This window comes from Eleutherodactylus coqui, chromosome 3 (genome assembly GCF_035609145.1).
Source record: "Eleutherodactylus coqui strain aEleCoq1 chromosome 3, aEleCoq1.hap1, whole genome shotgun sequence".
Classification (NCBI taxonomy): domain Eukaryota; kingdom Metazoa; phylum Chordata; class Amphibia; order Anura; family Eleutherodactylidae; genus Eleutherodactylus; species Eleutherodactylus coqui.
Genome location: NC_089839.1, coordinates 253,912,533 through 253,927,639, shown reverse-complemented (window position 1 = coordinate 253,927,639; position 15,107 = coordinate 253,912,533). Strand labels below are relative to the sequence as shown.

Sequence of the window (15,107 nt, the reverse complement as noted above, 5' to 3'; positions counted from 1 at the left end):
TATACCAACTATTGGATTTTGGAGTACATTGTCACATTTGAGCCATACCCCTTTTCCACTGAGCCACGTCCTTTTATCAAGCAAGATACAGTGGATTATTCATTTTGGTGCATTTGTTTTATTGGCACGTTTAAGACTTGATGCAACATTCAATGCCAGAAATGTGCAAACTTTTGGCAAATGGTTTGACAAGATCTAGGTACGATCACATTAGTAAATCTGTCCCAAGACAACAGGAGTAAAATGGGCCAGGCACTCTGAGCAATGCAGCCCAGTTGTCCTATAGGTTGGTGGGGTTTCATGGACCCAGAACCCTACTTTATTGTCTTTATGAAAATTGGAACATCTGTTCACTTACACTTGACTTTGCTCTTAGTCTGAATTAAGAACAATGTTTAATCACCGAGACATTAGCTGTTATAGGGAATACTTACAGTAGCCATGCTTCCAGACACATCCATCACTAATGTTATCACTCTGTCCGAAAACTGTAAAACTGTGACAGTGGGATCCGGTATAGTGAGGCCAGGAGAGGGCTGTGTGGACTTTATATCAGCGGAGCTCGCAATCACATCCCAAGTGCTACGGAAATTGCATTTTTCATTTTGCAGGTTTGAAGCTTCAATGTTATGGTTGCTGTCATTGCAGAAATTAATGACCTAAAACAGTAATCACAGTGTTAATTTCTTTCAAAAGAGAACATATGCCAATACACAACTGTCTCACTGAATGTCAGAGTTTACTTATACTTACAGGAGGAATAGACTGCATGTACATTAAGGATGCCGTGACCGTCTGAAACTGCTTAGGCACAAAAAGACAGCCTTCTTCATAGAGCCCAGTGTTAGGATCAATTTTACAATTATCAATCTTACACGACAACGTTCCTTGACATCTCCGTATTCTGTACGCACCTTCAATGTCAGCAGAACACCTGGAAATCACAGTTACAATGTGAGACTTAGTATTCATACTAATTATTAGGCCCCATAAGCATTACGCTGTTAAAGCAATTATTCAGCAACAACATAGAAATAGTGCTGTATGTACAATAACAACTAAAAGCTGAAGTGCATATAATAAGGCGAATGTAATGAAACAAAGTGAAAGATAAATAGCTGGAGGGAAAAGGAATTATATTAACCAATACCGAAAATACAAATACCAGTTACATTAAACGCAAGATCGGCAGAATCTATATCACACGTATTGCCACACTCTGTATCACACCTATTGCCACGCTCTGTATTACATGTCTCGCCACACTCTGTATCACACCTATCGTTACATTCTGTATCATACATATTGCCACACACTAAATAACACATATCGCCACACTCTGTATCACACATATCGCCGCAATCTGTATCACACATATCGCCACAATCTGTATCACACGTATCACCACTCTCTGTATCACACGTGTCGCCACACTCAGTATCACACCTATCGCCATACTCACACACTCTGTATCACACCTATCGCCATTCTCTGTATCACACGAATCATGTGATACAGAGAATGTCGATAGGTGTGATACAGAGTGTGTATCACACTCTGTATCACACATCGCCACACTCTGTATCACACATATTGCCAAGCTCTGTATTACACATATCGCCACAATCTGTATCACACGTATCACCACTCTCAGTATCACTTGTATTGCCACACTCTGTATCACACCTATCGCCACATTCTGTATCACATATATCACCACACTTTGTATCACATATATCGCCACACTTTGTATCACACGTATCCCCACTCTCTGTATCACACATATCGTCACACTCTGTATCACACTTATCGCCACACTTTGTATCACACCTATTGCCACACTCTGTATCACACATATCAGCACACACTGTATCACATATATCGCCACACTCTGTATCACATATATTGCCACACTTTGTATCACACATATCGCCACTCTCTGTATCACACCTATTGCCACACTCTGTATCACACATACCACCACACTCTGTATCACATCTATCACCACAATCGGTATCACACGTATCACCACTCTCTGCATCACACATATAACCACTCTCTGTATCACACGTGTAACCACTCTCTGTATCACATGTGTCACCACTCTCTGTATCACACATATCGCCACATTCTGTATCACACATATCGCCACACTCTGTATCACACATATCACCACACTCTGTATCACACCTATCACCAAACTTTGTATCACACCTATCACCACACTCTGTATCACACATATTGCCACACTTTGTATCACACCTATTGCCACACTTTGTATCACACATATCACCACACTCTGTATCACATGTATCACCACAATCGGTATCACATGTATCACCACTCTCTGTATCACACGTATCACCACTCTCTGTATCACACCTCTCTGTATCACACATATCGTCACATTCTGTATCACACGGATTGCAACTCTCTGTATCACATGTATTTCCACTCTCTGTATCACACGTATCGCCACACTCGGTATCACACTTATTGCCCACTCTGTATTCCACTTATTGCCACACTCTGTATCACACATATCGCCACACTCTGTATTACAAGTATCACGTCAATCGGTATCACACGTATCACCACTCTCTGTATCACACGTATCACCACTCTGTGTATCACACATATCGCCACATTCTGTATCACACATATCACCACACTTTGTATCACACCTATTGCCACACTCTGTATCACACATATCAGCACACACTGTATCACATATATCGCCACACTCTGTATCACATATATTGCCACATTTTGTATCACACATATCGCCACTCTCTGTATCACACCTATTGCCACACTCTGTATCACACATATCACCACACTCTGTATCACATGTATCACCACAATCGGTATCACATGTATCACCACAATCGGTATCACACGTATCACCACTCTCTGTATCACACATATAACCACTCTCTGTATCACACGTGTCACCACTCTCTGTATCACACGTGTCACCACTCTCTGTATCACACATATCGCCACATTCTGTATCACACGTATCACCACTCTCTGTATCACACATATCACCACATTCTGTATCACACATATCGCCACACTCTGTATCACACATATCGCCACAGTTTGCACCACACCTATCACCACACTCTGTATTACACATATTGCCACAGTTTGTATCACACCAATCGCCACACTCTCACACTCTGTATCACACCTATTGCCACACTCTGTATCACACCTATCACCACACTCTGTATCACACCTATCACCACACTCTGTATCACACCTATCACCACACTCTGTATCACACCTATCACCACACTCTGTATCACACATATCGCCACACTCTATATCACACATATCACCACACTCTGTATCACACCTATCACCACACTCTGTATCACACCTATCACCACTCTCTGTATCACACCTATCACCACTCTCTGTATCACACGTATCGTCACACACTGTATCACATATTACCACACTTTGTATCACACCTATTGCCACACTTTGTATCACACATATCACCACACTCTGTATCACATGTATCACCACAATCGGTATCACATGTTTCACCACTCTCTGTATCACACATATCGCCACATTCTGTATCACACGGATCGCAACTCTCTGTATCACATGTATTTCCACTCTCTGTATCAATCGTATCACCACACTCTGTATCACACTTATTCCCACACTATGTATCCCACTTATTGCCACACTCTGTATCACACATATTGCCACACTATGTATCCCACTTATTGCCACACTCTGTATCACACATATCGCCACACTCTGTATTACAAGTATCACGTCAATCAATATCACACGTATCACTACTCTCTGTATCACACGTATCACCAATTTCTGTATCACACATATCGCCACATTCAGTATCACGCATATCACCACACTCTGTATCACACATATCGCCACAGTTTGCACCACACTCTGTATTAAACATATTGCCACAGTTTGTATCACATCAATCACCACACTCTCACTCTGTATCACACCTATCGCCACACTTTGTATCACACATATCACCACGCTCTGCATCACACCTATCGCCACACTCTGTATCACACATATCACCACACTCTGTATCACACATATGTCCACACTCTGTATCACACCTATCAACACTTTCTGTATCACACATATCACCACACTCTGCATCACACGTATCACCCCACTCTGTATCACACGTATCGCCACTCTCTGTATCACACGTATCTCCATTCTTTGTATCACACGTATCGCCACACTCTGTATTACACTTATTGCTACACTCTGTATCCCACTTATTGCCACACTTTGTATCACACCTATCGCCACACTCTGTATCACACGTATCGCCACACTCTGTATCAACCATATTGCCACACTTTGTATCACACATATCACCGCACTCTTGCTATGGCATGACATCATACTGCAAGAGCGATCAAAGCATCGCTGGTTGTGGTCCCCCCTGAGGACTAAAAGAAAGTTAAAAAGTAAAAATAAAGGTTTACTAATTATTTAAAAAAAGTAATAAAAGTAAAAAAAAACTTTTGCCATATTTGTAATAAAAATCTAAATAATGAGGCAAAAATATGTATTTGGTATCACTGCGTCCATAAAAGTCCGATCTATCAAAGTAATGCATTATTTACTGAACATGGTAAACGTTGTCCAAAAAAAAATATATAAAGAATGCCAGAAATGCGTTGTTTTTGGTCACCCGATCTCCAAGAAAAAATGTAATAAAAAGCGATCAAAAAGTCGTTTGTATAAAAAAAATGGTACCTACGGAAATGACAGGACGCACCGAAAGATGGCAGAATGTGTTTTTTTTTCCATTTCTGTTCATTTAGAATTTTTTTAAAAGTTTTTCAGTACATTATATGGTACAATAAATAGTACCATTTAAAAATAAAACTCGTCTCACAAAAAACAAGCCCTCATACAGCGACGTCGATGAATAAATAAAGGAGTTTCGATTTCTTAAAAGGGAGGAGGAAAAAAAGAAAATGGAAAAAAGCAAAAAAGCTCTGTCACTAAAGAGTTAAGTTATATTAATTATCATTGAGATAATATACAAAATCCAGTACCAATGCTTCACTGCGATCTCTTATAATAATATCATCTATGAAGCGTGCATACTAAAACTATTAGAATTTTATGTGGGTTAGAATTAAAGTAAATATATTGTTCCTCCCACCAAGCCATCATCAAATTAGCTGGTTTCTGAGAGAATCTTGACCTCATGGGGTCCCTCGTTATCTGTAGGTAAAAATTATCATCAAAAGCAATAAAACTTTTGTTTTAACAAATACTCTTCACTCATTACGATACATTCTTGTAGCTTCTCACTGTATATACTGTGTTTTTGAAGATGATATATAACAGCAACTATAGCGAATTGATGTGGAATATGCAAACATAATCTTTCAACATCACATGTCAACCACTGTAGTAGCGCAGTGCACGGAATGGCCTGTAGGGGGCTATAGATAGTCATTCTGGTGTCTGAATGAGAGAAACACCTGTGGGTGTGGCAGGAAGTAACATAAAAGAATCAGTTCCTACCACACTCAGGGGAAGTTAACAGCTCAGTAGAGTTGAAAGAGCTGCAAGCCTGAGGTCCAGTGTAGACCAGTGAAGGCCTCAAGTCTGACAAGGAGGACACCCCTAGACTCATACCTTGGTGAGGTCCAGTGTGAATGGAGTAAAGGCCCCGAGTCTGACAGGGAAGACGCCCCTAGACTCACATTATGGATAATGAACTTTGTATGCTGTACCTGTGTTTGCTGTGTATCTGGAATAAATGCTGGCAGGTGCCAGATTTAAAGTAATACAAGTCTCTGGAGCTTAATGTACAAATGTAACAACCATTCTTATGAAAGTTGGCAGTCCAGTAGGTGAGTAACCTCAACTTACCACATATGATGGAGGATGTGCAGGCAAGGAATAGCGCAAAAAACTGCAGAGTGATGGATGCATTTAAAGGGCCAGGAGGCTGAAAGTGGGGTTGCCATGGGGCAAAGAAGATTTGCCAGTTGTGTTTGAAGGGCCAGGAGACCAAAAGTGCAGTTACTGTGGGGCATTATAGGTCCAGACAAAGGACAATTGGGAAAACAAGTTGGTGGACTGTTTTTTTTTTATTTTGTTTGTTTGTCTATGTTGTACTGTGCAGCCAATATGGCATTTGTTGAGGGAGCTCTGCTGGGGTTCTGTGCAGGATGGCACAGTGAAAGCTGCATAATGTAAATGGACATTTAATTAAGTGTGCAATTAAATAAATGTCATAAAATGTTTTCCATAAATGATAATCCTGGAATGTGTAGAATTGTACAGGGAGTTCAGCCACCACTGATGGGCAAGTGAGACCAAATATGCTTCTAGTAGTAGAGAGAAGAAATAGTGAAAATAATGCATTTAGTACTATAAGTGTAGGAATTCTCGAGAGAGGAGTTACCGCTGGAGTTTCCTGTGAAACTGAAATAGTCACTAGTAGCAACCAAATGTCAGCTGGAACAACAGGTAGTACTAAAAATGCAAGGAAAAAAGAAAAAGAGAAAGAAGACTGCTTCTAGTAAAACAGAAGGTGTGGTCAGTGCAGACCCTGAGGTCCAAAGGGAGACAGACAGTAAACACTTAGAGTTCAGGAGGAACTTGCCATGATGTGGGCTGTCCTGAATGCTATGGTAAAGCAAGGTTTACTGATAGAGGAGGAGACAGAAAAAGAAAGGATGCTCTCCAAGAAGCTGCTCAGGTGAAAACAGAAAGTTTAACTGTCTTAAAGCAGAATGCACACCTTAGAACAGGAGCGCCAAACTCATTTTAACCGAGGGCCACATTTGCCTTATGGGTGTTTTCAAAGGTCCAATTGTAATTGTAAGACAGTGTAGTTATAGTAACAGTGACCCTCATAGTGGCTCCAGTAGTAACAGTGACTGCCACAGTAGTACCAGTAGTAATTGTGGCCCCAGTAGTAACAGTGACCACCAAAGTGACCCAGTAGTAATAGTGACCCCCACCTCAGCCTCAGTAGTAATTGGTCCCTGGTCAGTCAGAGTTCCTACAGGCATTCCACTCACCCATATGCTGCTGAGCCTGTAACCACTGTCCTCTCTCCTCGGTATCTGCATGACAAACAGGACGGCACACACAGACACAGTAGGGAAGAGGTCAGCAGTCACAAGGTGAGCAGTCAGCAATGGGGCGACTGCTGACAGAGCTAAACTGTCTCTCTCTGCCCGACGGTATCCCAGGCTCAGTGTATACTTGCCGGACAGGCCATCTGAACGGGCGCATGGACGGGAGATGCAGCCATAACACGTGTGCCTTAGAAGATTAGCTAAAGCTGAAGCTGATCACAGGTTGTTGCTGGAGGAGCAAACCATTCAGTGTGGAAATGCTTAAAATAATTGACAAGTGAGAATGAAAAATATGAGGGCTATGTTTCAAAAGCCCATAAAAATACAAGATCTCAGGAATGTAGCTAAAGATGAAATTGGTCACTGATTATATCTGGAAGCGCAAGCTGCACAGTGTGAACTAGACTGTAGGAAGATGCATATGAGAGCCCAAGAGTTAGAGATGATGTGTTGAAAGTCACGAAGAGATTCTACGGATGCATGTAATCAAGTTACAGAGTTGAAAAGGCAGTTAGCAAAGAAAAATGGTGAATTGGAGTCTCAGATAAGTGAGCTCCAGGAAAATCTGGAAATGGGGAAAGCTGCTTGCAGCCAGGCAGAGAAGCAATAAAAATCCTGGAATATATACTGGACTTCAAGGAAGCACAAGAAGCACTTCATGAGTAAGTGGTGACCCAGCTCTAGATGAGCCGGGATGAGGAATTGAAGTATATGAAACGCAGATCCAGGAGCTTAAAAGGAATCATGCTCTAATCATGAAGGAACTGTCCAAATAGTTAGAGCAAACTTAAAAAATGAAAGAAACCTTGGAAGAAGCCAAACAGGCCTTGGAAAGGGACTGTATTGAATTGACCCATGAGGTGACGGTGCTATTAGAAGACAAGTGTAATCTGAATGTAAGAGAAACATGGCTTGAAGAGCTACAAGTAAAAATCAATGAAGATAACATAGCACAGGCAGAGCTGTCTAAGAAGGTGAACAGACTGCAGGTGTAAATGGAAGCTCAGATTGAAGACTCTTAAAAGCTGATGCAAGAAGAGACATATCAGAGGCTTGGCCTTAGTGTACACCTAAAGAGAATGGAAGATGAAACAAATGTGTTCTTCAAGCAGTTAGCGGAAGTTGCAGAAACTAAGAGAAACTGTCAAAACAGATTTCAACACTTCAGGCTCAGGTGTCAGATATGGAAGAAAAATGGAGAAGAATACTGCATGCATGGATTCTGCTGAAGAGCAAAAGAGAGAAATTCAAAGAGAATTAGAAGCTACAAATCAGCAGAATAACAAAAAAGCAGCTGCTTATGATTAACTTGAGAAGTTTAAAACAAGTCATCAGTAGGAATTAGAAAATGTTACTGTAGAGCATGGTCACCAGATTGTGTCCAGACTGGAGAAGAAACAAAGGATGTGCAAACAGGGGCTTACTGATGAGAAAATCAGATCTACAAAATAAGCCATTGAATGTGAGCATGCTGAAGAAAGGGCACGTGAGAAAGAGACTGAAGCAATAACCTTGACACACACCCTGAAAGTAGTGTCAGAAGAAAAGGCCATGTTTCAAAAGTTTGCCGAAAAGCTATGTCTAAGGATGAAACACTGGGAATTGAATAGTTGTATTGCTAAAAGGAAAGTTTGGAGACTAGAGAGGTCTTAGACCCAGTACAGATGGCAAGTAAAAGAAAGGAAGATCTTGTTGAAGAATCTTAAAAATGAAATACAAGAGCAGATTAGCACCAAGACAGAGGCTGAAAAGAGAACTCTGGTACGGGAAAAGCTCAAGAGTATGTTGCAACAACCGGTAGCAGCAATCAACACTCTGTTGGAGAATCTTAAAAATGTTATACAAGCAGTAAAGTATGCAAAAGTATGCTAAGAAGGTGACCTGGACACTACAGATGAACAGTTTATGAAAACTGGAAAAGTCTTGAAGGAAGAAATCGCCTCTGTAAACAATAGTAAAGGCATTTAGAAGGTGAGGGCTGAGCAACAGATAAGGCTGAGCAATCCTCTAAAGTATAAGAGACCAAAGAGAAGTGGAAGCTGAGGCTTCTGAAGCTGAGAAAGTCACTTGAGAAGCAGAGAGTGGAAAAGAGGCATCAGAAGCTGCAACAGAAATCTTGGAGAAACTACGTCAAGATAGTGCTGTCAAATCTGGACAATTGGAAACACCGCAGCAAGAGAATAATAACTTCAAAAAGCAAACCCAGAAAGTGAAGTAACAGTTATTTCCAGCAGAATGTAATAGTAGAAGCCTATTGCAGGGATGCTAGCTCCAAAAACCAACTCATCCATGAACTGAAAGCTACCATGAAAAAGTTAGATTTAGAGGTAAAAGAATAGAAGTGGAGAACGAAGAGTCTGGGTACAGACATTACAAGTGTTCAAAAGGTGAGGAAAGTCAAACACAAAGCATATGAGATTGCAGTTGGGATCCTGAGCCAACATCTTGAAGAAGCACTGACTGCGAAAAAAACAATGGAATCTGAGCTCAATAAACTTAAAATGCAAGTTTCTAAAAGAGGCAGCAGTCAAGCTTTTCAGAAAAAGTTGAATGAATTAAAAAGTGAATTCGAGACTATAACCATGTGCAAGAAGTTGCAGAGAGTAGCAATACAGGGCAGTATCCACCCAGTGGGGTCGGAAATGCTGATGTTCTGCTCGACAACATCAGGGCCACTCCTCGCCGAAACGTAGGTTACTTGTGTCATGCCACCTGGTCACTATAGTCATACTTTGCCTTGCCCAGATCTGCAGGCCGTCGCTATGACTACCATGCTGCTTCCAGCCGCGTCATTGTGACACACCTCCAGGAGTCTCCTATGAGCATGGAGGGTTGGCGTCCACCATGTTGATCTCGTGAAAAAGACGATCTGGAGTGTGGCGCAGTGATCAGACCCTATGACGAGCAAGGCCTTTATTATCAGGTCAATAATACATTTGAGCACCCATGCTGGCAGCCAGGATGACATATTAACCAGACGGGTGAGTTGTTCTCTCCACCCTCTCTTTCCAATTTGTATACTGATTGGGTGATCCTGCATGCTCTAATTTCTGAACAGACTCTCCAAAATCTATGAGGGTAGTTAGTCACTCTTTATATGAGGGGCTGTGAATTCATTTTTTGCCACAGCCACTATTAAGGAAAGGCTACATTCCTCTTTTGCTGCTCCCCATTAGCAATCTCTGGATTACTTAATCCTGTGTAATTCTACTTTACGGTATGCATAAACTCATGCACGGTCAATCCTGATTCCCTCGGCAGCTACAAACTTCCTTACATGTATGACTTGATTTTGTAGTGACTTCAATCTTTTATCTATGATAAAATTAACGGTTCCTTCCTGGGGTAATGATACACCTCATCCACAAATAGTACAGTTGACCGCGCCACGTTGCCTTGGGTCATGACCGTGTACTTGAGACATCTGGTCAATTGATACTCTGCCCGCAGTTGTACCTCCATTCAGTTGTTTTATTGCCCTACAACCATTGATCCATACTTTTACGTCCGTCTAGCCCTATATTTTAACAAGGTAATTAATAAAGTATTATGTTTTAGCATCTACTCTGTGAAGGATCTCCTACAATACTAGACTGCTCCTGTCTCTGTGAATATATTCTAGAATGCAGGGAATCATAATCTTTGTGATTTGCATATTTTTTCAATTGGTATTGCACTTTATCAATGGTAATTATGACTTCTTTTAATTTTTCATTCTCAGACTCAATGATGACACTCACTAAGGTAAGTGCACATTCAGACAAAGCAATATTCCATTTATCCATGATGGCTTGTGAAAAGATGGTAGTGGGAACTTTCTTTAGGCGTAGGCCCCGCTGAATCATTTTACATTAAATATAATTCTGTAAAGTACTTTGATCCCACCACACTTTTCACTCCCGTTTCTTTGCTTTTTCCAGTGCAACAAAAAGTTCTTTGCATTTTGTGTACTCCATTGATTGAGCAGGTGTGGATCCAAAAACCGGCACTAATTTATTTAGACAGATTTGTGTTTCTAGATCACATTCACTTCTTTAAGTTGGAAAATGTGCATTTAAATTAAATGTTAAATTTATGCTAAAACCGGTTATCATGTTTCTACTTCCTCTCCAGTCAGTAAGTCTCAAATTATGAATTCCAAAATACATGACACAGCAGTATCTTCATCTGGTTAGTAGATAGTATTTACCTCCCCAGTTTAACGTAAATGTTTTCAGATGCTCGGGCTGACCGTGAGTCCAAATGCACGAATAGCAACAACAATGGAGAAAAGCCGGGTCCTTAAAAAAAAACGTATTTTATTCCAAAAAATCTATAAAATTAGAAATGGTAGGTACTGCGTTTCGAAAGGCACTTCTTTCTTGATCACAGCTAATAAATTGACTTGGTACTTCCCCGTAAAATCAATTACGGACCAATCATTATACATATAAATCATATGTGCACATTATCACAAGTTAATAATTCTCAGTGTTGGTTGTTGCAACTGTGTGGGTTGTCGAGCATTTAGGTATGCGATTAAAATTAAAAATTTTAAAAGTGCAGATGGAAAATCGGATCTGTAAAAAGGCATTCTAGATATTGAAGTTAGGAACCTGTTTACCAGTGGGTTAAATTTTAAAAATGATTTGCTATATATTTATTAAAGAGAAGGGAAACCGAAAGAAAAGGAACAAAAGGGAAGGAAAAAAAGAAAGAAAAATGTGTTTGTTTTGGGTTTCACTATCAAGCTTCCGGAAAAGCACACATATGATTTAAATGTATATTGATTGGTCCATAATTAATTTTAAGGGGAAGTATCAAGTCAGTTTGTTAGCTGATGAGGTTTTGACCTTTGATTTTCTATTTATACATTTTTGCTCTTTGAATTTTTTAATGTTTTTATATATATTAATTATATTTCTTTGATTTAATTATTTTAGACTGAATTGATGAGAATGATTTTATGTGTTCTTATGCATACATTTTGTTTAGTGTTACAAGAATTTTTGTTACTACAATGAGTAGGATAGGAATGCGCCACAAGGTTCTCAAAAAACTCCACTCCACTGGGGTTCCGCAAGTACCCGATCCGCGTATTAACCGGAGAGCTGCAGGACATTAAAAAGGGTTCCCTGATGCAGGGTAACCCTCACAAAGAAATATATAATACAATATTGTTAGAAAAAATTGTCACCGCACTACAAGGTACTTTGTATTGTATATATGAAGAACACTTTGTCTTTAGCGGTATGCGTAAAGGTAAGTGATAGTGTAGGACAGACACTTACAAGGGAGGAGGGGGGTGTGTAGATACAGAAACCCCCTCCTTGAAGTGTAGACTCCAATCACAGACGATGGTACACACCGGTGTTCTGGATAAAATCCAAGGTTTTATTAAACAATCCATCGATTGTGGATAACGTATTAGACAGGCAACGCGTTTCGGTGTCCTGATGACACATTTCTCAAGCCATATGATACATAAAAAACATAAAACATGTACTCACATTTATAATGAAAACGAAAATGAAAATGCTCGATGCATCCGTGGGTAGCGCCATTTTGTGGGTGGGGTTTACTATGATAATGTATGACATGGTGGTGGGGGGAAGGGCCAGCGTTAAAATAACTGGAGGATGGAATAAAAGTTAAATTTGGGTAATTGTAAACAAGTGTGTGTGGATTGGGTGCCCAGAGACAACTTTCAGATTTGCAGGAAAAAACGAGCAACAGAATGTTTAAAAATCAAAGTATCGTGTAGGGGGAGTGATTGGACACTGGGGGCGTGCTTAGTAGCGCGTTCTGGTCACGTGGGGACCGTGTACCGCGTCATAATGGGGGAGGGGCTAGTGTATGCCACTAACACGCTGAATTGGCGTGCCGTGTCATTAAGCTCGATGAAGCTTATTGGATGGCGCGGTCACGTGGGGGCTACGTGACGCGTCATCGTCATGAAAGGGGTTTGTAGGTGACGCGGTCCGCTAAAGACAAAGTGTTCTTCATATATACAATACAAAGTACCTTGTAGCGCGGTGACAATTTTTTCTAACAATATTGTATTATATATTTCTTTGTTACTACAATGGATTTGTTGCAACTTTGGTCTGATAGAAATAACTTCATGCGTCTTCATATGAATTTTTTTTTTATTTCAATTTTTTTCTATTTTCTTCTGTTTCAATCCCTCACTCTACCCTTTCGGACTCGATTTTAAACTATTGTTTTTATTTTTTTACCATCATCATCGTTGTTATGATATATATTATGTTAGTATGTCTCCAGCGAGACTGAGCAAGAGGCGTGTTTGTCTCAAAACGGTTTCAAAGAAAAGACGTGCCTGCCTCAGAACACTGTGTGTTTATTTGCTTGCTTTCATTAAAAGAAAATATATTTTCCTTCAAAACTTGAAGCTTATCTACGTCTGTCCAAAAAGGTGACGCCATTACATCAGTGATTTTTCTTCTTTCCTTCTCCTAATCAAATTTGGATTGGGAAGGGTGTCGTTTCTCCTTAGAGAGAGCACCTAGAATGTTTGTAGAGATTTATAAGGCCTTCCATGCTCCTCTGGGAAATATGCAAATATCAAGATGAAACAAAATACCTACATACTTTAGAGATGAAATGATTTCAATTGAAAAAGTGCTATGTTTGTCCCAATCTGAGAGAGTAAATAGGTATTTAAAGGGGTTTTCCATCGCACAAATACTATTTATGAGCCAGGGTCCATCGTTTTGGGAACCTGGGTTCTGTAAGCACCACTATACACAGGGGCGGAGCGAAATCTGCGGCTCCAAGCTCTGTATAGTGGCCTGCACTTGTAACTGTAGGAGTTGTAATTAAAATCAATGGGAGCTCCGCCTCTGATTCCCAGCACCAGCCACTCCACAGGGTCACTGTGTATAGTGGCTTTGACAGCATGCGCCTGCTCAGTTGATCATCCAGGTTCCAGAGTAGCAGACCCTGGCCGATCAAGTATTAGTGACCCAACCAAAGGACAGGTTATCAATAGTATTTGTGCCTAGAAATCCACTTTAAGCATTGTTAGTGTAATATTGTAAGTTACTGTACAAATTCTCATTTGTTCTCTTTTCGCAGTCAGGATCCAGAGAATGACAAAGGGGAGGTGATGGAGAAACAAGAAGAAGAGGTTGAATAGCTGAGCAGCAGATGTGAGACTAGATTTTATTATCATTGAGAGAGGTTGAAGACTGATATCACAGTTTCTTTTTCAAAAACAACAAATGTTGTTGACTTTTTTCAGCATTTCTTTTGGCAAAAAAATGCCCTGTCCAGATGTTTGGTGTAGATTAATAGTAAATTTTAAAATACCATACAAATATTGCAATAAATGCGTTATTCTTTAATTGCATTGCGCTCTTTGAGTCCACAGTGTTTATTCAAAACTGCAGCGTGCTTTGGGTATCACTTTTTTCCTGGTGTTTTCCCATATGTTTCTCTATAGGAAGCAAGACAGAAATCGGGTGTAAAAAAAAAACCTTGCTCAACACACAGACCCCATCTGTGTGCTCTATGATTTTCAAGAATCTCCTACTTTGAAAGAACATTTCTTTCCCGTGAAAATGGACTAGAATAGCACACACTGCAATTTTTTGCACAGACTATAAGTCCATGTGAAAAAAAATCACACAAATGAATTGCTTAACCTCTTAGTGACTAACAATACGCCTTTTGGTGGCCTCCTGAGCTGGGCCTTATTCCACACAGCTATCAAAAACTGGCCTCCCTGTGGAACAGAGCCATGGGCCCAAGGGGTGTCACAGCTCCAGGCTATCACCTACCGGGGGTAGGTGGGAGTCTGGAGCACACACTGAGAGTTGCGATTTGCAGTCCCCAATCGTCTGATCGCCTAATATATATTGGCGACAGAATGAAAGTAAATCCTGGTGCGCAAAGGGTGCCTGTTTCAGCTCCCCTCAGCGATCAGATCACTTTGGGGTGCTGAAACGGCTTACATGAGGTCTGCCGCCATCT

General features: G+C 40.5%; 1 protein-coding gene across 1 annotated transcript in view; it reads right to left on the bottom strand.

Annotated features, from left to right (window-relative positions):
- Positions 1-15,107, bottom strand: part of LOC136620006 (calcium-activated chloride channel regulator 1-like) — a 65,995-nt gene that overhangs the window by 28,226 nt on the left and 22,662 nt on the right. The window contains exons 5-6 of the mRNA XM_066594739.1: positions 754-934; positions 435-659 (exon numbers count right to left, since the gene is read on the bottom strand). Coding sequence (XP_066450836.1) covers positions 435-659; positions 754-934 — 406 coding nt within the window. The remainder of the gene's footprint in view (positions 1-434; positions 660-753; positions 935-15,107) is intronic.